Source organism: Myodes glareolus, chromosome 24, assembly GCF_982192425.1.
Source record: "Myodes glareolus chromosome 24, mMyoGla1.1, whole genome shotgun sequence".
Lineage (NCBI taxonomy): Eukaryota > Metazoa > Chordata > Mammalia > Rodentia > Cricetidae > Myodes > Myodes glareolus.
This window is the reverse complement of record NC_142049.1, coordinates 42,660,128-42,682,722: the sequence shown is the minus strand read 5'-3', so window position 1 is coordinate 42,682,722 and position 22,595 is coordinate 42,660,128. Positions and strand designations below refer to the sequence as shown.

The 22,595-nt window shown below is 43.8% G+C and overlaps 1 protein-coding gene across 3 annotated transcripts in view; it reads right to left on the bottom strand.

Annotated features, from left to right (window-relative positions):
- The window catches only part of Prmt3 (protein arginine methyltransferase 3), a 75,762-nt gene that overhangs the window by 5,071 nt on the left and 48,096 nt on the right, over positions 1-22,595 (bottom strand). For all 3 annotated transcript variants that reach the window (XM_085682697.2, XM_085682696.2, XM_085682698.2), the window contains 4 exons: positions 21,386-21,573; positions 19,451-19,537; positions 3,370-3,420; positions 3,091-3,178 (listed from right to left, as the gene is read on the bottom strand). In XM_085682697.2, the coding sequence (XP_085538823.1) occupies positions 3,091-3,178; positions 3,370-3,420; positions 19,451-19,537; positions 21,386-21,573 (414 nt within the window). The remainder of the gene's footprint in view (positions 1-3,090; positions 3,179-3,369; positions 3,421-19,450; positions 19,538-21,385; positions 21,574-22,595) is intronic.

Below are 22,595 nucleotides of genomic sequence, written 5' to 3'. Positions count from 1 at the left end.
TAGAAGTCAGCACAGCATATGGAGACAAACGTGCTGTTAGAACTTGATGCACCCACCCTAAGGGGAAGCAGCAGCAGAAGTATGGACAAGCTGACCTGGAGAGGAAAGGAGAGGAGAGGAGGGGAGGGGAGGGGAGGGGAGGGGAGAGAGCCACTGACTGAGGACAACCAGCAGACTCCAAGAGTGAACAGAGCAGAAGGGGAACTCTATACAGAGAAGCCACAGCAGCTGCAGATGGAGAAGACTACCTTGAATAAACCCAAGGAAGTTCTAAGAAAATAGGACAGTGAACTAAGAAACGTCATCTCTGCAGCTCCGTGCTAGAGCACTGGCCAAGGCATCTGGGACATCCTGGGCTTGTTCCCAAGCACGGCAAAAGCCCCAACAAGAAGATGTAGCTGGGGCATGAGTTAGTCTTGGGCCCTGAAAGGGTGAAGCTGGGAAGGATAGAAGACAAGAATTTAAAAAAAAAAAAAAAAGCGTTGAGAAAAATCTGAATTTTATCTGGATGAAACTGTCCAATGAGGGAGTTTAAAATTTTGATGGCATAGACAGTTGTCTTGTCAACATTCCCTTTTATAAGCCTGACAAAAGATGACCTATTGACTATGCGTTTTACACAGTTTAAAGCCTTTAAATTTTATGTATCTAAGTCTGATGTTGGCTCAGCAGGTAAAGACATTGCCACCAAGTCTAAGTGAGGACCTGAATTCAATCCCTGGGACTCACATTGTGGATAGTGGGAACCAACTCCCCTAAGCTATCCTCTGACTGCCACGGGTACTGTGCCACGTGTGCACCTATATATACAAATAAATAAAACGTAATACAAGTTTTGATAAAAAACAAATAGTATCTACAATCTATTGAGTGTTTATGTTAGTCTCTGTGTATGGTGCAGAGAATGTACCAACCAATAGCACACCTCTCCATTTAGGATTTCATTTCTCTCAGGGTACTGTAGTTCTAAATATACAGGACTTAAAACAATTTTTTCTCTTTTTATAACTACATTTATTTATTTAATGCATGAGCATGGATACACACTTATCATCACTCTGTGTGTGTGCGCGCGTACATGCGGTCAACAACTATGAGTTAATTCTCTCCTTCTACATGTGGGTCTCAGGGACTGAATTTAGACTTTCAAGCTTGGCAGCAAGTACCTGGACCACTGAGCCACCTGTCAGCCCTCTGATGTGGATCTGAGGCTCTGCTTTCTCCATTTTCTCTACATAACACCTTTGGTGTGGCTTATAAGGTTCAATCTGTTGATCAGCAATTTATGCCACTTGTTTTACTCTCAATGACTTCAATCTGCAGGCTCTAGTTATTATCAAGTGGAGAACATGTACTGTGTCCTAACTATTTTCTGTCCTAGGCCTCTTCTTCCTGCTACTACCCTGAGGACAGGGCACTCAGAATGTCCCTACACAGTGAGGGACTCCAAGCTTGTTTGTTAAATCTCCCTTATTTTGACATCTACCAACCATCTACACCTATCAGTCTATCATCTGTATCACTCAATCTATTATCTATTTACCTACTATCATCTATATATCTATCTCTCCATCTATATACCTATCAATCTATTATCTATTTAACTACTATCATCTATCTATCTATCTCTCCATCTATATACCTATCACTCAATCTATCATCTATTTACCTACCATCCACCTATTTATCTATCTGAGAGAGACTTTTCTCAAGGCAGCATCTCACACAGCTCAGGCTGGCTTTGAACTCACTATGAAGCAGGGATGTCACTAACCACCCCATACCTCTACTTTAGGCGTTTGCCAACACCCAGCTCATTCTTAAAGCACTTTAGACCTCCGCAGTACAACAACAAATTTCTCGGCTCTATTCATTCAAAGGTGTTAAGTTGCTGGGCTAGAGAGCAACCTTAGCATCACACACCGGCTTCATAACATTAGGAAAAGCCCGGAGGTGAAGCATGCACCAGTCATCTTCAGGGTTGTAAGAAGAGTAGGCAGAATTTCAAATTCTTGCCAGTTATTAAGTATTTCTTTGAAATTAAGAGAGAATTCGGAGAAGCAAGCTTAAAAGCTATCTTCATCCTCGTGTCTACAACATGAGGTGGCCAGGCCTGCTTTTAGAGTCCTAGAATTCAGATGGCAAGCTGGCTATAGGAAGGACCTTCAAGTTTTCATGCAAGGCCAATGTGAGCTGCAAAAATGAAAGCAAAGTTGCATCCAAAGCCTCGTGTGTTAATCTCGGGCCAGCTGTGCTAGCTTCAGCTTTCTTCAGAGAAAACGGCACGGCCAAGTCTCGTTCCAGAAACAGCACTGGGACCTGGAGAGGCGCCGGCAAAACGCAGTTTTCCTCTTACAGCCTCCTCTGCACCTACATTCAATTTACACAGCAACAGTGAGACCAAAGCTATCTCAGAGTGTCAGGAAATAGGATGCAGAGCTTGGCATAATGGCGATACGCAGCCCCCACTCTGACACTGAACCCCTGTGTAGCCTGAGAAGTCTGACAACTGTCCAGAGAGTCATTCCCATCCAGCACAACAGAACTCACGCTCCTGCTGGAGGACACTTCCAAGTCACGATGGCCCCTCCCCACACCTTCCCTGGGTGTTTTCGGCGGCCTCTCAGCACATGGCCACAGAAATTTTTACAGTGGTTTGCAGATGTGCAAACAGTGAAAACAAGCTGAGATGGCAGAGAAAAGATGGTAAATAAACATGGCAGCTACAGAGAAGAAGAGTAGTGAGTACGCAGGGAGCTGAGACAGGAGGATTTTTCTGAGCTTGAGGCCAGCCGGGGCTCTAGAGTGAGACCTAGTCTCAAAAACAGTAACAAATATGTGTCAAGTAAGTAATGCTGTGTATGTAAATACCACTCAAAAACAAAATGAAAAAACTGAGACTGTAAAAGACCCTTGCAATACCCCACTTCCATGAAGATTTCCAAGTATCACTATTTGCATACATCTATGTAGAGAAGCTGAAACCATCACTTCAGCGTAGACACTGCCTTTCCTCTCCTCGAATTGGGATGCTCCTCTGAGGACACGTGATGACTACCATTCCCCCAGAATGAAGGCAATGTTTCCCACCTGCTTTCACTGGAAACGGCTTCTCCAGCAGAAACACTGTCTGTTTCCAATGTGTTTTGGTGCTCTGAGGGCCCGTAGAGAATACGACCTGCATTGGTAAAGTTCAGGAGTATCTGATGAAGTACACAATTTTTAATATCATGGTACATTAATCTACTACATCAAATACAAGCTGCAAATGCTTACAACAGCAAAATGCTTCTGACCAAACACCTTAGGGCACAAATCAAACAGAGTACTCCATATAATTAATCCTTATGAATAACTCATGATACTTACTCTGTTGTGGCAATTCTTCTCAAAATATATATCAAAGTACCCAGCGACTGCCTGTGATTTAAAAAAGAATATGATAGATTATTAAACTAATTACACGATACAATCATTAACTATTCCGTCTTTTAAGATTTCACACCTTAGAAACTATCTCAAAGACTAGACACCTCACAACTGACTCGTCGCTATTTTTCCAGTAAAAGATGCTGTAAGGAAAATGAAGACTACAATTGGCTTTTCCCTATAGAACTGTGTGATAATAAGGGTAACAAGGCTAATCAAACAATCAATAAATGGCTTATCAGAGAAATAGTCAAGCAACGCTGCCCAAGGTAGGAGGCTAGGCAGAAGCCCAGCTAGACTGGCGGAACAGACTAAGTTGAAAAACTGGCAGACAGCAAGGGCAGTCATCAAGTGCCCTCCAGCTCTCCTCAGACTTTAGGCACCTGCAGCTAGACACAGCCAGGCACGGCTAGGCACGGCTAGGCACGGCCAGGCATGGCTAGGCACGGCTAGGCACGGCCGGAAGTGCCAGAGCTCAGTCCAGACTGCATTCCACAAAAGACGCGCTCTGTGAGAAGAAGGCTACAGTTGGGGCTGGGTTACAGGAGAAGCACTCTTATGCAACTACTATTTTTCTTAAATCTAGTTTGCCCAACTTTAAAGCAAATTAAAATAATTTTATGAGCCGGGCGATGTTGGCTCATGTTTTTAATCCCAGTACTCGGGAGGCAGAGGCAGGCAGATCTCTGTGAGTTCAAGGACAGCCTGGTCTACAAGTGCTAGTTCCAGGACAGACTCCAAAGCTACACAGAGAAATCCTGCCTTGAAAAACCAATAAAAAAAATTTGCAATGGGATTAGCAGATGCAATTTCTAATGTTAATTATTTATTTAAAAATGAGCATAAATCATAGTACTCAAATAAAACTGTTTACAAAAATATCATAAACACATATTTTGATAAAATATATGTGGGAAAACATATATATAAGGAAAATCAATAAAATTAACTCTAAATATTACTGGGACAATACAAGACAGTCTCCAAAAGAAAATTTAACACATTCAGATAAATATATATTTCACATTCAAAAAAAATTTATTTTTATTTTATGTGTATGTAGGCTTGTATGAAGGTATGGGCACCACATGGTAATGATTCACATGAGATAAATTATTGACAAACATGATTAATCCAAAATTGAAAGTTTTAAGCCTTTTTCATGGATGGCCAGACCAAGGCAGGCTTGAGACTCTGAAAAGTCTCTCCGTGCCCAAGTTCAGGGATACAACATTTTAAAGGAAACCCACAAAGATACATCAGGATCCAATGAGAGTCAGAGTAACCTTGAAACACTCACTCTGGTAGAGGACAGTAATTATTCTAGACATAACCTTCCAACTATTTTGGCTAATGCATCTGGATCCTAGTCAAGGCCATAAAAATTTCAAATATGTTGTCAAGGCAGAAGGAACCATGAGTGGGTGGGAGGGAGGTAGAGGGCTGAGAACCATTTAAGTAAACACAAAATGGAGTCAGATCAGGATGGCCTTACTTAGTCATTTCAATGTGTGCCTAATGTCTGTGGTAGCCAGAAGAGGGCAAAGATCCCCTGAACCTGAGTTGCAGGGGTTGTGAGCTGCTGAATGTAGGTGTTGGGAACTGAACCTGGGTCCTGGGCAAGACCAGCACAAGCTATTAACCACCAAGGCATCTCTACAGCCCAATTCCACGTTGGCTTGTTTAAAACTTAAATGCTACCATTCCCTTTCTTTCATAATGGATTAGGTGAGCTAAATCTGTTTTCAAAACTGGCATTAGATTAAGCTTACAAAGTGCTAAAAACAAGGCATTGATTATTGAAAATTCACCATCAGGCCAATTTGTGTGCTCTGCCGCTTTTGCAAAGAATGGAGAATTTTATTGATCTTGGAGGGCTAGTTCACATTGGGTCCAAAGCAAATCCAATACTTAACCTTGAAGTTCATTACACTTTAGACACCAAGAGGGAATGGAAACGCTGTTGATACTTCTCCCAACAGAATCACAAAGCAGAGGTTCTTAGACACAGGCTATTCCAGAGAGGCATGAGGCTACAGTGAGCTTCTATAACAAATCCTGGGTCGCCTATACCTATGGCACCTTCACAGACGAAGCCAGCTCCTTTTTTAAGTATATTTCTGGTGTCTGCCTTGTTCCCCATGGTACTCCTGGTGTGGTGCTGAGCAGACACCACTTGAATATACCGTTCCCCACACTGATCACACTCTGCCTGCCCTCAGGCTGTAGTCTGTTTAAGAGCAGGGCTGGGGCATAGCTGAAATTTCTCACCCACCACCATTTTATATAGCTCTCAAACATTTTTAGGCACATTTTTAGTTCCTTGTCTCTTAAATGCAGCTAGTCCTATATAGCTAGGATAACTGACTAAATCAATTGTACATTGTACATTGATGATTTACCAAAGAAATGAATACAGATAAAGAAAATTGATAAGAATCTAATGATTTCATTACTATCTTTGTTTTTGTTTTGTTGCTGTTATGTTTTTAAGGCTGGCTAATTTAGAAAGGAAGGGAAATGACTGGGTACAATCTTCCTCTGGGACAGGAGAGGACCAGGGATGGAGTCAAGTACTAATGGCTACAACACATTTGAGACAAGGGTCTCACCATGTACCCAGGCTGGCTTGCCCATGTGCCTGCTGCCCTTTCACCACGCACTGTACTTTGACATATGGCACGCTTGACTGGAGACTCTCATGTCTGTGCTGGATAGCACATGGGCTACATCGGTCTGGGTACTGTCCATGATTTCAGGCACTCAGGAGGACTACTAGATGAGTAATTCTTAGGAGACAGAAGGGAGACTCGGCCTGAAGTGCAGCTGTGGAAGCCAGCTGAACTACGGCTGGAGCTCGTACTTCTGTAGAGCCATTTGGGCAAAGTGCCGTTTTCAATCAAATATCAGCTGGTTTGAGAACAAAACCGTTCCTTCTAGAGAACATAACACGCTTTTACAGTCCCACCATCCTGTTGGCATCACTGTGGAAGGCTGTCTTAGGTCCTCCGAGTGCTAACTTTGAACTTTCTTTCCTTTTGGTTTATGACCCAGGGTTTCTCTGTGGTGCCCTAGCTGTTCTGGCATTCACTATGTAGACATGCCTGCCTCTGACTCCTAAGTGCTGGGATTAAAGGCATGCACCAGCACACCTGGCTCCAAGTGCTAATCTCAATGACCTCTACTATCGACGACCACCACAGAGAACTGGAAATGCTGACATCTAGGTAAGAGCAGTGAGCGACTGAAGCCAGGCCTAGGGAGAGCAGGGGCTCAAAAGGCAGGCACAGAGCACATTGCTGCCAGTTTCCTTGATATCTCGGTGGCAGCAGGGATTGCTTAGGAGAAAAAGGTATGAAGCCCAAGTATCCAAAGAAACTTGCTAATCCACAAAGTCAAGGTGATATTAAACAACAACCCCCCACCCCAACACACACACAGCTCTATCAGTCAGAGGCCAAGAGAGGGGAATGGGCAGCCATCGCCACCACAGTAAAGAGTGAGATGACAGTGGCGGCAGAGGACAGGATGAAAGAGAGACAGGGACAGTGATTTCTGACACCGTTGAGAATGTTTTGATTCTGACATTTCAGACACATGGAGAAGTAGTCGGTGTGTGGCTTTATTGTGGAGGACACTGTTCCAGAGGGAAATGCTCATGTGTTCTGTGGGTGTCCCAGGAAGAAAATAACACTAAGCAGGTATTAACAGAATCATTTTAAAAGTCATCTTTAAGCCACATTTTTCTTATTTACTTTGTATGCATAAAAGTAAGCAGTTCATTTTACACTTGTGCATTTCAGGAATAATGAGTAAGAATTAAACCAATGACTTTCATGTGTGTCAGTGCGGTGGGTCTTTCTACAAAGGGAACACCCATGTGGGTATGGAAGAAGATGGCAGCCAATGAAATGCAATCAGTCTAGACTCTAGACTGTACGAGGAAGAAGGAAATTAAAAATCATCACGATCACTATCACCTGCAGGGGGTAATTCATCATTTCTGTTCCTCCGTGGTATCATGTTCCACCAGCGCGTGGTTACAGCAGATACAATTAGGCAGCTGGCCACAGCCGTGGAGGATAATGTGCTTTTGATGGAGTGTATTCAAGCATGGAGAAACAGAGCTTGTAATCCATGTGGCAGGATCTCTGCAGCAAAAGCGCAATTCATCTGCTGTGGAGTATTTCTTTCAAAATCTCAGCACTGAATGTGAGCGCCGACAGATCAAGGGTCTGAAGCAAGCAGCAGATAATGCAGGGGAAGGTTCGGAGCTTATATCATAATACATACGCGCATGAAAATACAACCATGGGCGACACGGCTGCTGAGCAGACAGCAGTGCTGTGGTGACTGGCACAGAATCAGCAAATGTGAAAGCGACAGTTTCCTCCCAAGGCTAACTATGCCTTAAATTATAGACTCTTTCTTCTTCAATTAATTTCTATTTTATCCCAAGAGTGAATTTGTGTCTCTGTTTGCGTTGTGGTCCCTCTAGGGGACAATGCATGCTAAGTGCCGTGCAACTCCCAAAGGGCAACGCCAGCCCGAGTGGTGTTTAGAAAAAGGACTGAACAACACGGGAAACAAGACACACAAGATGGCTTTAAAGACCTCGTTCTGCAAAATCTTGCTACAATACTAACCTCTCCCCAGATATTGGCTGGAAGGCCTTTTCAGGTTTAAATCACATCTTTATTATTTCATATTGCTTATTAGCATCATTTTAGGAGTGAATTGAATCATCTCTTCAGAGTTTTAAAACAAACAAACAAAAAGAATCATGCTATGTTACCTAAAGTGGGCTCAGGTACAATTTTCCTTGCCTAGTCAAGTATCTGATGTTTTGTACACTGTTACCTTAACACACCTAATTGTATATTTCTTCTGTCCTGTAAACATACACTATTGTTTCATGTACTTAGTATCTTTACCTTTAAAAACATATCATCATCATCATCATCATCATCATCATCATCATCATCATTTGGCTCTTTAAAAGCAGGATCTCATACAGCCCAGGCTGGCCTCAAACTTACTAAACTCGGGATTCTCCCCCCACCTCCATCTCACAAGTTCTGGGATAACAGGCTTATGTCACCATGCCGCGCTTAAAAATGCAGAAAAATGCACTTGAGTGCACAATGCAGTGAGCTTTCAAACCAACTGTAGTTGTGATATTCAAATTAAGAAACAGAAAGCAGCAGTAGTGCACACCTTTAATCCCAGCAATTAGGAGGCAGAGGCAGGTGGATCTCTGTGAGACCAGCCTAGTCTACAGAGGGAGTTCTAGGACAGCCAGGGCTACACAGAGAAACCCTATCTTGAAAAAAAAGAGGCCCGTGACACTGACATGGAACTTTGTTTAATTATTAAAGACTTAATTGGAGCGGAGCTTAGGACTGGTTTATTCTCTTTTGGTATTATACAATGATAGATTATGTGTTGGAGTGCCTTTTATTCTTTCCCTTCCTCCCTCTCTCTTTTTTAAAGCTAGGCTTTGCAGCCCAGTCTGACCTGAAAGTCACAATCTTCCTGCCTCAGCTTCCTAAGGGCTTGAATTTTCTTTGCAGATTCTATCACTGTCATTGAGAAGTCTATTTGCATAGATCCCACCAGGCCCCATTTGTTCTGTTGGAACCTCCAGTTCATGATCTGGAAAGTCCCATTACCCCCCTTCAGATCCCACCCACTTAGTCTCCCCAACATAGAAAAGGCTCCAAAAAGCTACTGCAGCTTCCTCCCTTGAAACTGCCACCCACCAAGTTCCCACCCAAAGTGCTTAGCTTTTGAAAACACTTGGGCACAAACCCAGTTTGTGGTGGACAGGTCATTATGCCTCACCTACAACCTATAAAGTCTCCTTGCTTTTATTTATGGGTGTGGCTTCTTTGGCCTTTGCTTTGCTCAAATAAACCTATTGTTATACTTTTTCATTTCGGCTTGATCTGGCTTACTGCATCAATGAAGAAACCTATTATCGAGGGATGGAAAACCTATTACCACTAACTTTTTAAAATTCTCTCCTTGGACTATGATTTTTTTTCAGAATGGGTCTAGGGTTTCTTCTTCCTTTTTAATTGTAACAGAATTCACATAGCACAAAAGCTACCCATTTAAATAAGTGTAAACTCACATTCTTCAATACAATCAGAGTCATGTAGCATCACAACCCTAGAGCATTCTACACCAGTCCAGACCTACATTTTCCTGTTCTGTACATCCATCCACAAGGAAGGATTCACACAACATGCCATGATGTACCTGGCCTCCTTCCTTAAGCACAATGCCTGCAGGTTTTATCTACACTGTATCATTTCTTCATGTTTCAATCATCACAGCAAGAGACAGAGTCCCCAGTAGCTCAGAGTAGCCTTGAACTCACCATGTAGCCAAGAACAGGCTTGATCCTCTAACGTTACAGGTGTGCACTATCCCTGGCTTTCTCCACCACTTTCCTGGATGTACCTCAATTTGTTGCTCATTCTTCTTGCATTCAGTTACTGAGAATACCTGCTGTTAATGGTACCAGGAACTGTGAGCCACAACAGACTCCTCTTTCCTTGGGTGTTCGTCAAAGTTATTTCATCATAGCAATAGGAATGGTAGTGAGGCCACGTCCCGTCCTTGCACCTCCTGAGTTATTTTCTTTTGGTGTGAAGCCCAGCTCACAGATCCTTTTAACACTAGGAAGATCTGCTGCCAACTTGTACTATATTGAGGTTCAGGATGTCTGGCTCCTTTCCACATTAGGTACCTTATTTCCAGTCCTTTCCTCCTGACCACACCAAGTCTAGCTGATTTAATGTATGATTTGGACAAATACCCGTGGCTTCCAGAGCTGATCTTAGTCCCCATTTCACCTGGTTCTTGGTCCATGTCATCTTCTCTCAAAATCACTGATTGCCTTTATGTACCTTACAATGAACTTTTTAAAATTGTCAGTAGAAATCATTTTAGGCTTATAGCAATAATCTTCTAGAAAGATTTCTGAATTTATTTCTGAAATGCCCCTGGAAACTAGCAACCCAACATCACTATAAGGCATCACTGGGACCTGGGTTCCTGGGTTGAACAGGGTGGCGAGGCTGGCTGCAGTCATTGCCTCCGCTATGCCCTGTTCTTGATGTCAGTCTTTCAGGATTCCCACTGCAAACCCTTAAGAAGACCAGCACCCCTTTCTATGTGTTAGGGTGGAAGGCTCTCAAAGGGGCAACATGAAGCTGCTCAGCTGCTTCCTGAGTGGCAGAGCAGAAACAGCCACAAGTCTGTCTAAGTTCTTTGGGTCTTCCTTCTTGCCCTCTCCCAATCGCCCTTGTTTTCTTCCCTCCCTCTCTGTGACAGGGTCCCACATCCCCTAGGACGGCCTCAGACTATGTAGTTGAATGACTTCTGATTCTTATGTCTGCACTTGCCAAGTGCTTGGATCACAGCCTGTTCATGTAGTCCTAGGGATAAACTCACTTCTGTAAACATCATAAACTACACTGTGACTTATCTAGTTTATGCAACAAAAATTTATTTTTCATTTCTTGACTCATCTCTCCATGAAGACGGATGGTCCTATCAATGCCCATGCACACGCAATGTCTGGAAACACTGGGTATGTTATGTCAGATTTGAGGGCCAATATTCACAGCGACTTCTGTAAAAAGACCTAAAAGGGCGAGATTATTTTCTCATAGGCCATCACTCCAGGGTAAGTGTCTCTATCAAAGAGTCAATTGACTTATGAATGCCCATAGGTGGCCTGTGTGACAGGGCAGGGAGAGGCCTTTTGACAGCATTAAGACAGAACCTACCATTGTTTATTTAATACTCCATCCCACACCACTGGGACCTAGGTTCCAGTGACATTGCTCTGACACTGCTGAGTCCTGGTGTGACACTGCCCCACCTAAACGCCTCTGTCCCATCTAGTGTCAAAGCTCATGAATCCCTGCTTCCACACAGGGTGTTTCAGAGCAATGATGTTACAATGCCTACAGCCTGCAAGTCTGAGGCTCCACCACGGCCCGACTTTCAGAACTACCTCGATTCCATAGACAAGTCACTCTCAGCTCCAGAGCTACCTGTTTGTAGACGGCCACATTCTCGCTGACGATGTGTGAACAGCAAGTTAGTCACTGTGGGCCACTCTTTCCAACATTCTATCATCTTAGAGTTAACACAACGTAGGGAACACACCTAACCTTTTAAAGATTAAGATATGTTCACGATCGTGTTTCACGAGGAAATGCAAAAGCATACATGAACTGAGTGCCTTGAACAGCGGAGCTGGGGCTTGGATAGTTCACTGCATTGGGTGCTGAGTAGCTGCTGCAGTGCAGACAGGCGACTGCCGCTGTCCTGCCTCCTGAAGACCATCAGCGATGCAGTTTGGAAAGATGTTCTGATAGAGAAGCATGTGAGGGATAAGGAATGGAAAAATGGCCACTGGCCAGGCTTGCTAAAGATAGTAGAATCATCTACACTGGGGTAGTTCTTATTCCTGGGGACTCTGCTTACTTGAATGCTCAGTTGACCAACCTGTTGCATCATCTGGACATGATGCTGCCTTAATAGACTTGCCAATAAGAAGTTTTCAGAAACCCCAAACCTTAGAAAGCAGCAAAAGTTAAAAAATGGTTAGCCAGGCATGGTGGTGCACACCTCTATTCCCAGCACTCAGGAGACAGAGGCAGGAGATTTCTGTGAGTTCAAGGCCAGCCTGGTCTACAAAGAGAGCTCCAGGACAGTCAGTGCTACACAGAGAAACCCTGTCTCAAACAAAACAAAACAAAGCAAAGCAAAACAAAACAAAACAAAAAAACCACACTTGTTAGCTAGTGGCAGTGGCCCATGACTTTAATCCCAGCACTTGGGAGGCAAATGCAGGCAGACCTCTTTTGAGTTTGAGGCCAGCCTGGTCTATACAGTGAATTCCAGAACAGTCAGGGCTACACAGAGAAATCCTATCTCCAAAAACCAACCAAACAAACAAAAACACAACACAACAAAACCATACCCATTAACAGCAATTTTTTATAAGCTTTGTCAAACAGTGTCAACATCATTTGAGAAACGTTTTCAAAATATCACTCCACAAAACAGTTACTGGGACCAGAAGAGTCAAGCCCTACAGCATTCTCCTTACACAGGTCAAAGGACACATATCAGTCAGCAGCCAAGCACGGGATCCCTGCCTCTTAGTCTATTCTCTTTGTTGTCTCGGCTGCGGTCCTTTAAGCTCCCCACGAGGAACCTGTCTCTGTGGCTTTATGCCATCCTTCTCTCCTCCTCTTTACTAATTTCATTCTCTTGGCTTCATGCCAGTTAGTTCCTGGATCACCATCTCCTTTCTAAACTGCCCACATCAACCGTGGTTATCGGCTATGCTACTGGGCTAGCCCGACCACCAGCCGCCTGCATCCACTCTAGCCCCTTTAGCTCCATACTCCAGCAAAGCTCCTTTCCAAGTGCATCTTCCCCTTTTATGGGGAGTTGGGGCGTTGACACACAGAGTTTCTCTGTGTAGTTTTGGAGCCTGAACTGGAACTTGCTTTGCAGATGAGGCTGGCCTTGAACTCACAGAGATCCACCTGCCTCTGCCTCCCTAGTGCTGGGATTAAAGGTGTGTGCCACCACCTCCTGGCTTCCAAGTGCATCTTAACTGCTTCTTATTGTATTAAGCACAGGGCAGCAGAAGATAGGGAAGGCTCTACACCTCTGCAAACACTATGGTCTACATGTTCTAGCCAAGCTAGACTCCTTTCCTAAAAATTAACACGTCACCTATACATCCCAATGGGGTTGAGCAGAAGCTACTTCTATACATGCATACAGCATGCACTGATCAAACATTAAAAATCATGCTAATTTAGCCTGGAACTTATATAATAAAACTTTCTCCTGGGTGGTCCCTCTATTATGAGGTGAACTTGACACCCGTAAGACTCATGAATATCATGGTCACACATACTTCCCTCATTGCTATGTTCTCATCACAGTTATTTATTATCCTGTTAAATGTTAAGTATCACATATTAAATGCCCTATTTGCTCTGTTAAATGCTTGGATTCTCTGCAGTTTGGAGCAACAAGAAGGCTGCAATAAATATTCTTACACATGCCTATGAATGCAACTCCTGTGGCTGGAGAGGCTGCTGAATTTATAGGAACAGACCACTCTGGGGTGGTGAGATAGCTCAGTGGGCAAAGGTACTTTTGGTCAAGCCTGATTACCTGAATCTAATCCCCAGAAACCTCACGGTGGAAGGAGAGAGTCAACTTTTACAGTTGTTCTTGGACCTCTTGTAAACTAGAGACAAATCTACTAAAGACAAGTGAAAGTCTGAATAGCATTCTCCCCGCCTTTTCTTTGTCATCCCAAGTTTCTCAGAACGCGACTGGCACAGCTCAGTCAGACCCTTGAGAGCACACTCTGCTACAACTTTCAAACACAATACATCATACAGCCGTGTAGCACACACTGCCAGCACCAACGTGACCTGGCAGGTACTTCTGCCCGCTCTTCTCCCTGTGCTGCACTGCTATGAAGCAGGCGCCTCACTAGATGACGAGAGGGCCCCAGCACAGACTGCCAAACTCTCAGTCTTTATTTGGCACTACCTAATATCCATGGTGTAAACTGAGTATCTGATTCTTCCAGTAATGGCTGTGGACACAGAACTACCTCTTCAGCTTACTACATACCCCAAGGCCTCCAGCTCTTAACACCGTTCAGTTAGTACTTGGTGATGTTTGGGACACAGAGGAGCAGAGACAAGGATCAGTTCAGGTCTAGATGGCATGGGCATCCCGACAAGGAGACCTAACACTAGCTGCAGAGAAGTCAGTGAGAACCACTCTCCTCTACAACATAAACCTTCCTGAAGGCAGCCTATTACAACATCTGCCAGCTGTCTCTCTTAAATCCATGACGCAAGCGCAAGACAAATCTGACCATTTCTAAGCAGCACAGATGTGCTTTAATAATTAGTTTGCTTAGTTGATTAGTTTTGCAAGGTCAAAATTAGGTCAGCCTACACCAAGGAGTTCCAAGTACTGATTTACTTCGTGGAATGAGTTTGAAATTAGCTGGTTACCACCATCAAATTTGTCAAAAAACCCTAAAAGAAGATTTGAAGAACAGTTGCAAAGAAACCGACTCCTTCCTGAAGCCATTAGAAAAATGTAAAGCTTGATTAGAAAATAAAACAAAATAAAGTACTACGACAAGGGCTCACTGAGGTTTGATTGTAAACATGGTGAAGCCTGTTCTCACAGTAGTGCTATCTACCTTAGAGACTCAACAGCCTGAAGGCCCCGCCTGCCTCTGCACAGGTCAAAACCCGAGCTCTCAAATCGCTGCAGCCACTCGGCAGGCGCATCATGAAGAGAGGCTGAATGACCTGAGAGGCAACAGGATTGTTAGCTCCTGCTTCATGTTCTTTCATTTACTTTAACTTTTCAAAACCCTCGTTAGGGAGGCCCTGATTTCTTAGGCAGTTTCTCACTAGGCCTCAGAGACTACCTAGACAAACAGGAGAGTCCAGGGCAGCGTTTCCTGTAGGCAGCCTCCCTAACCTGCTGGGTCCAAGCCTCTGGGGCCACAACCCTGCAAACCCTTCCCTCAGCGCTGCCATGAGGAGAAGGAAAAGAACAAGCCATTTATGGTGGGAAGCGTGGCTGATACCAGTGATGATAGCCTTGAAGTTTAACTCTGGATCTTGGAGCAAGACACCAACTACATCAGAAACAAGAATGCTTTAGTTTGGCCACTTAATGAATGTAAAGCACATTTTAAAACGGGCACCCTCTTTAGAAAATGAATTACGTGGCATATTAGATAAGTCTGAAATAAACTAATGGAAAAACTAGGAAGGAGCCTTGAATGTTAAACAATTACCAGAGAGGGGTGTTTCTATGTCACAGAATCAGACCAACAGTGGCTTTTGGAGCTGAGGACATATGCTGAGGACAGAGTGAGATATCAGCCTGGGCCTGGGTCTCTTGGGACATCTAGGGAACCCCAAAGGCAGAGCCTTGCTCCGTGTAAACAAATTTTACTATCACTGTCGTGTGCAGTGCTCAGACCCCCGGCCTCAACCATGCGCTATCCCCGACAGGAGCCTTCCCTGTTCAGTTCTCCGTGTCCCTAAGCTCTTCCAAGACAGACGTTTGCTTTAGGTGCCTCGGGAGAGCCTATGTATGAGGAACAGGCTTATTAACTAACACAGTGAAAACCTCTCCAGTACAGAAGGCACAGTCACGTTCCTGCAGTCCTCATACTGGAGAAGGTGACACAGGACAACTGTAAACTCAAGGCCAGCTTGGGCTCCTAGTGAGACCTTGCCTGAGTGAGCAAGAGCGAGAGTAAGAAACAGGTAACTGGAGTAGTGTTCAGTGTTCAGGAAACAATGTGAAGCCCACTTAGCTGCCTGCCAATCTTCAACAGTCCAATACCTGATGGGGACTTTGCTCTCGATCTGACCTTACTCTAGTGGGACGCTCTGCACACCCTGACTTTGCTTCCCTATGAGGGCTGCTGGTCAGCCTGTCAGGGCAAGGTCCTCTTCCTGCAGCAAGTTGTGAGCCTGGCTTTATTTTACTGAGCTCCCCAAGAAGCTGAACAGAGGACGGCCTGACCCCATTCTCAAGACACTGGAAAAAAGCAAGCACCATGGCACTCAGTCCTCTCCCCAACAACTGCCTCCAGAGTGACGTTCTTCAGGAATACTACCTCTTGAGTCTGAATTATTCTAGCATATACTGATTACCATAATTTTTTACACTTAGAAAATTGCTTTCATTTATGTGTATATGTCTGTGTGGGGATGTACAGATGTGTGCTCAAAGAGGCCAGAAGAGGGTGCTGGATCTCCTGGAGCTGGGGTCACAGTAGCTGTGAGCTGCCATATGCGTGCTGGGAAGAGCACCTGGGTCCTCTGGGAGAGCATAGGTGATCTTAACTGCTGAGCCACTCTTCTAACCAGCTAATAACTGTATGCAGTATGACAAACTGGAAAACTCATAATTAGAAGAAGATAATCAAGAGAAACATATTTAGGGTTGGCTCAGGGAGGCAGCAAATATGGACCTTAGAAATGATTGCAAATGTGGGTAAAGGGGAAAAACACTTCTAAAACCAGTGCTTTACACACAAAAACAACAAAAATAACAGCATTTTGTTTGTTTTTTGTTTTGGCCAGGTGGTAGTGACCCATGCCTTTAATCCCAGTACTTGGGAGGCAGAGGCAGGAGGATCTCTGTGAGTTGGAGGTCAGCCTGGTCTAGAGTGAGTTTCAGGATAGCCAGAGGTACACAGAGAAACCCTGCCTTGAAAACCAAAAAAATAAATAAATAATTTTTTTTGTTGTTGTTGTTGTTTATTTGTTTTTGAGATAGATCTCATACCACAGGCTAGACTGGTCTCAGTATTGCTGTAATTCTCCTGCCTCAGTCTTCTCAGAGCTGGGATTAGAGAGACATGTAACCATGCCCAGTAGAGATGGTTTCCTATACTGGTGAGGTGCTCAGCACAGCAAGCAATCCCACAGCTACATGAACAAAACAAAAGACAAGCTAGAAATCCAGATGGGGCAAAGAGCCCTTGTTGTGCAAGCATGGGACCTGAACTGAAGCCCAAGTATGGCTGTGAGACTTTGCAGTAGCAGACCTTGGAGCTGCAGTAGCAGACCTTGGAAAAGAGGCAAGCGGATCTCTTGGCTTTAACCTAGCTTAGAAGTTGAGTTTCTGCTTTAGTGTGAGACTTTGTCTAAGGCAACAGGGAGGCAGGTGACTGAGGAGACACCCAGTGTTCTTCTCTGGCAAAGGCACACAAACACACACACGCAAACACCATACATAGAGAATAAAAAACAAACTATAACAAAACTAGAATTCATAAGGTGAAGCAATTTGTCAATAAACTCTAGCAAATTAAAACTGCTTTGAAATGTCCATGCTGTGTGTACATGTGTAGGCAAGTGAGGGGGTTGTGCAATTGTGCAGAGGAAAGGTGTTTACTCATAGAAGGTTCTAACCACCCTGAGAGGCTCAGCCCGCAGCACACATGCTGTGAAAATTAAATCCAAAGGGTGTTCTTGTTATTTTGAAAAATTCAATTTTCTTTAGTTTTTTAATTAGGCCACACATTTGGAATCTCATCAGGAGAAAAACACTGTGCATGTATTTAAACATGTTCAACTCCCTAGAAACTGTATATTTGTCACTAGGTATTCTAATTTCAGAATGAGAAAGGCACTGAGCTTTTCTGAAGTTTATTCTTCCCAGTACAAATCCACAGACTTTGTTCCCTCTACTTAAAAACAACAACAAACTCCCACTCTCAGTCCCCACACTGCCTCTCAGCCTTCCACTCCACCACCTAGCTTTGCCCATGACCAGCTCTGCCCATTGGAGGCACTGCCCTTCACTAATTAGACACCTGTCCTCTGAAATATGCCTGTGCTGGATTATTTTTCATGAACACAGAGGCTGTCTCTTTAGGAGCAGCCTCAGAGACCATGTTCACACAAAAGCTCTAGACCAAAGAGAGGTGAAGCAACCAAAGGGGTGAGCCAGGCTTCAGATGACGAAGCTTATTAGGAGCATTAGGTGGAAGTGTCCTATTTGTGCCAAGCTCCTGGTCAAGTGAGCATGGGAAGGAAGGGGTTTGCTGGAAATGCAGATGCTTATTCAAACATCTCAGTTCTCTCCAAGAGACAGGGCTTAACAACTCAAAGATCTACTTTTCCTTTTTTTTTTTTTTTTTTTTTTTTTAAAGGATTTCCTTATCATTATGTGTGTGCGGGGCAGGGAACAACTTGTGAAATCCCCACCTTTCACTTTTACATAAGTCCTAAGCATTAAACCCTTTACTAACTGAGCCATCTCTCTAGCCCAGGATTTATTTGTATTTGCTGCAAAGGAGAGATTCATGGCCTACTTCTTCAGCTAAATCTAGCTCTGTCTGTTTGGACTGCACATGGATTCAAAAATTTCCATCCTCCTCTCTGACTACGGCTGCTAGACTTCTGGCTCACCATGTCTAGAACGAAACACCTTTCAGGCTTGTTTCAGATGCACCTGTATCTGAATCTGGCTGATTGCACACCTGTACAGTCCTATTTGTTAAGGCTTCCTCGTGTTCTCTGGATGACTCGTACAATCCCACTAACAAGGCTTTTTAGGAGTCCGGGGAATAAAACATGACAGAAGTTTTTACTCCTCATCAGTAGAATGCAGCATCCTAAAGCAAGCCAACCTGAATGACTATGACAACTGAGTAACGAATGCTGCCCAACGCACACGTGCACTCTGCCTGCCATCGCGGGAAGATGCATTTAATTTAAAGTATGTGGAAGAAAACTCTCGGAAGTGCTAACATTCAGTACTACATAGGAATATTTGCTTCTCAGCTAAAACCTACCACAATTCCCTGACAGTTTGGGCTTAACATTGCCTGGATTCCTCCATACAAGCATGTTCTCAATGCAGCTAGAATTAGGCTACACAGTGGAACTCTGTCTCCACAGGCAGACAGACCTACAGATGTGTATTTGGATCTGCCTACCATTTCAAAGGCCACATCTTTTCTCCTGTGCCAGAGCTGAGTCCTTAAACATATCTAAACTAAGCGTGGTGACCTACAGGGAGGCACAGCATAAGAACTTTTGTTTTTGAAGACAAAATTGAATGTTCTTCACTAAGTATGATAGATAATAACCAAAGAAGAAAGGAAAATAAAAGCCAAGACTGCCCACTACCATCTACTAACTAAACTAACTGTAGGAGACAGGGTCTTTATAGCTGTGGCTGCCCTTCATCTCCCGAGGGCTCACCACACCCAGCTGCAGGGACTTTTCTGAAGTCTACTCATCTGTTAAGCAGATCTGTCCAGCGACAGCAAAGGCAAAGACAGACTGTCAATGGCAATAGCTGTTTTCATTTATCACAAGCCTGGTAATTAATTCATTATTCTGCCAATCAACTGCCCTGCTAGTCAGATCCGTGGAAGTAGGAAGGGGTGGCTTACCGTGCACATGGCTGTCTTTGTGGTTCTCAGGGTAAAATCTGAAGAAAACTCCAAGTCTGAGATACATGTGGTGTGGCAATCTATATGCTTCCCAGCAGAAAGAAGAAAGAAAAGATCAGTAAACAGGAATAACAAAGTCTAGCTAATACCCAGCAGCTGTAAACCAGTGTTGCCTAATTTCTAATCACAGCCAGCCTGAGGATTCTTCCCACACTAAAGGAACATTAACAGTTAGCTAATGTTTCTTTAAATCAAGCTGGTATCTTCTACTTTGACGTCTGGAAGCAGTGTTATCTATGAAGTCACACGCGGATCTGTCTGTTAGCTTTGCTGACACACGCCAGACTTTAAATGTAAAACCTAGTGTTCTTCCTTCCACCGAGATCTTGCATACCAGCACTGCACACCACCCTCTCTGCTAAGTTTCAGGTTATGACACTAATCTTCGAGGAAATGCCAAGTTGAAAACACATGCTGCTGAAGGGAAAGACTGTCAGAAAAATTCATCTCTCCATGTATTTAATATGCGTGTTAGATAGTAGAAAAAGCCACAGTAATTCAAAACAAGCAGCAGAAGTTAAGATTCATTTTGGAGAGAAACAGCCCATTCCTTTCTTTGTCTTCCGCCTTGAATAAAGCTCTCCAAATCACTTTGGGAAGGGCTGACAAGTGATAGAATTTAAGTCACAGCCTGGTCATCACAGTCTTTAAGATAGCTGAAGAAAAATTTTAAAAATAGTTAGATAGTGTGGGGGCTTTTAAGTGTGGGAAGAATGGGAGGAAACAAACGGTGCTGAACAGGCACACGTGATGTCACAGAGGACCTACTAAACACCCTGGGGTTTCAGTCCTGAACCAGCTACTTCAGTCATTCACGGTAGTTTGGGGATGAAGAAGACAGCACCAGGAAAGAACTCAGCTCTCCCTCCCACTACTCTCTTCTTGCTCTGCAACAAGGCCAAAGCAGCACTAACTGTTCCCCTTTGCTCTGATGTAAACAGCTCCACACAACTCTTCCTACCAGGGTACCAGGACAGCAGCATGGAGCAGGCCCATAGTGGCCATCACTGCACCAAGACACCCAGCAGCTCCACAGTTAATCAAGTTTGCTTGCCAAGGAGTCTCCTTTGTGCAGAGAATGGCTAGATATTACTAAAGCCATTTACTGGAAGACTTCACACACTCCATTATCTACTTAGATAGCCAATGTGCTAAGAAACTCCACGTGCCTCTTCACTGTCAAGCTATGGTGAACCCATGTAAAATCAACAGTCACAGTAACGCTATAATTAACATGGACAAAAATAAAACACAAAAGGACTTAATGAGAATTTTTCCACACAGCTGCCCTGCAGTTTCAGGTAAGTTCATGGTACTTAATTTAACAAGTCTGGAAGAAATCAAACCAAGTTAAACTGTGTGATGGTAATGATGATCTGTGGGGCCAGAGTGATACCAGGTGGTGGTGAGGTAGATGCCAGCACTGCAGATGTGGGCCTCTGCCTTCAGGAGGCCAAACTACTACAATGAGTCAAGAAGCTCCAGGACTTGGATCTGAAGGTTGATAAACGGAATAACGAGAAGTGACTCTACGCAACCATGGCCCAGAAGTGAGCTTGACCCCGTTTTAGACTAAATTAAAATCAGGAGGCCCACATGGAAAGCCAGTAAGCAGGCATACTGTATTGTGGCCCCATCCCCTTGGATTCAGGCAACTATGGACTGAATGTATCACCTACGCCCTAAACTAAACAGCACTCACTTGGCAGAAAGGGAAGTAAGAGCTGATTTCAAGTGTACAGCAGTACACATGCAGGCCACATGTATACACGTCCTCATTTTGCAAAAGAGTTTTCTGCACATACATGGATTGTAGCATGTGCAGGGAATCCTAGCATCAAGTCCCACAGACACAGGGGGAATGCCCACACCTACCTTTATATCACAAGGGTCTGAAATAAGAGTCTTATGATCTACAACTTCCACAACAGCTTCTGGAATAACGGCCCTCTTCATGCAGGACATGTTGAAGCCATAGACGTCGTCCCAGAAGGCAATTCTATCAGCGTGCTTGCTCACGTCACTCACGGCCACTAGGCTGATGGTGCAAATGTCAGGGTAGACTGGAAGAAAAAAAATACCCATATATGTATCTTCTCTTCACTTAGAGGGTAGTTTTAAACGGTTAAATATAAACATCAACCCTATCTGTGAAGACAGAAATGGGGAGACAACCAAGCTCCCAGACTGTTTATAATCATGACGGTAAAATTAACATCCCAACAATGGGCTCCTGATAAAATTATTAAAACAACTTTGAAATAAACATATTCATGTTAAAACTTAAAATATGACAACTTAAAAATTATTTCATATATTCCTCTAAATTACACATAAAGAGACAAACGATCTGGAAAAGTATGTAGTGTCACAGGGTGGGGGGGATCACAATGGAGTTTTATGGGCAGAGAGAGAACCAGTTCATACTATAGTTTTATTTAATATAAAATGATTGCTAAATGTATGCCTGTCTAAATAAAAGACCATGGATACAAATTTCTACCTTCAAGAAATGTATATTTATCTATTTATTTTGAAACAGGATCTCATGTAGCCCAGGCTGGCCTCAAAAGAGAAAGCACAAGACATTGTAGATCACCCAGCAAAATCAGTAGGGGAAGCAGGCTACCATATAAGAATGGAAACCAGCTCAGAAGTGGGGTGAGCAGAGTGCTCTAGCAGAGAAGAGAGCATCGGTCACTACTAAGAGGTGGCACTGCATTCTAACTAGACAGGCTGAGAGACAGGTTCAAAGAGGTCTCTACAAATCACGGCAGTGAACTAGACTTCATTTTAAGAATGATAACTCAGTGAAAATTCAGAACAACCACTTGAAGTGCAAAGTGAAGAATGACTGGGAGGAAAATGGACAAGTTCAGAAACGTTTAATGATTCAGGAGGTGAAAACCAGGCCAGTGGCTAGGGCAGGAAGAGGAAATAGATCTGAAGGACAGTTGGGAAGCAGAACTCGGAGAACACTGGCCAAGAGGAGGAATTGCGAGCAATGCTTGGCTTCAGCAGCTGAGCAGACTTTCACTGTAAAAGGGCACTGATCTGGGCAGATCAGGAGGAAAGGGTGCACTGC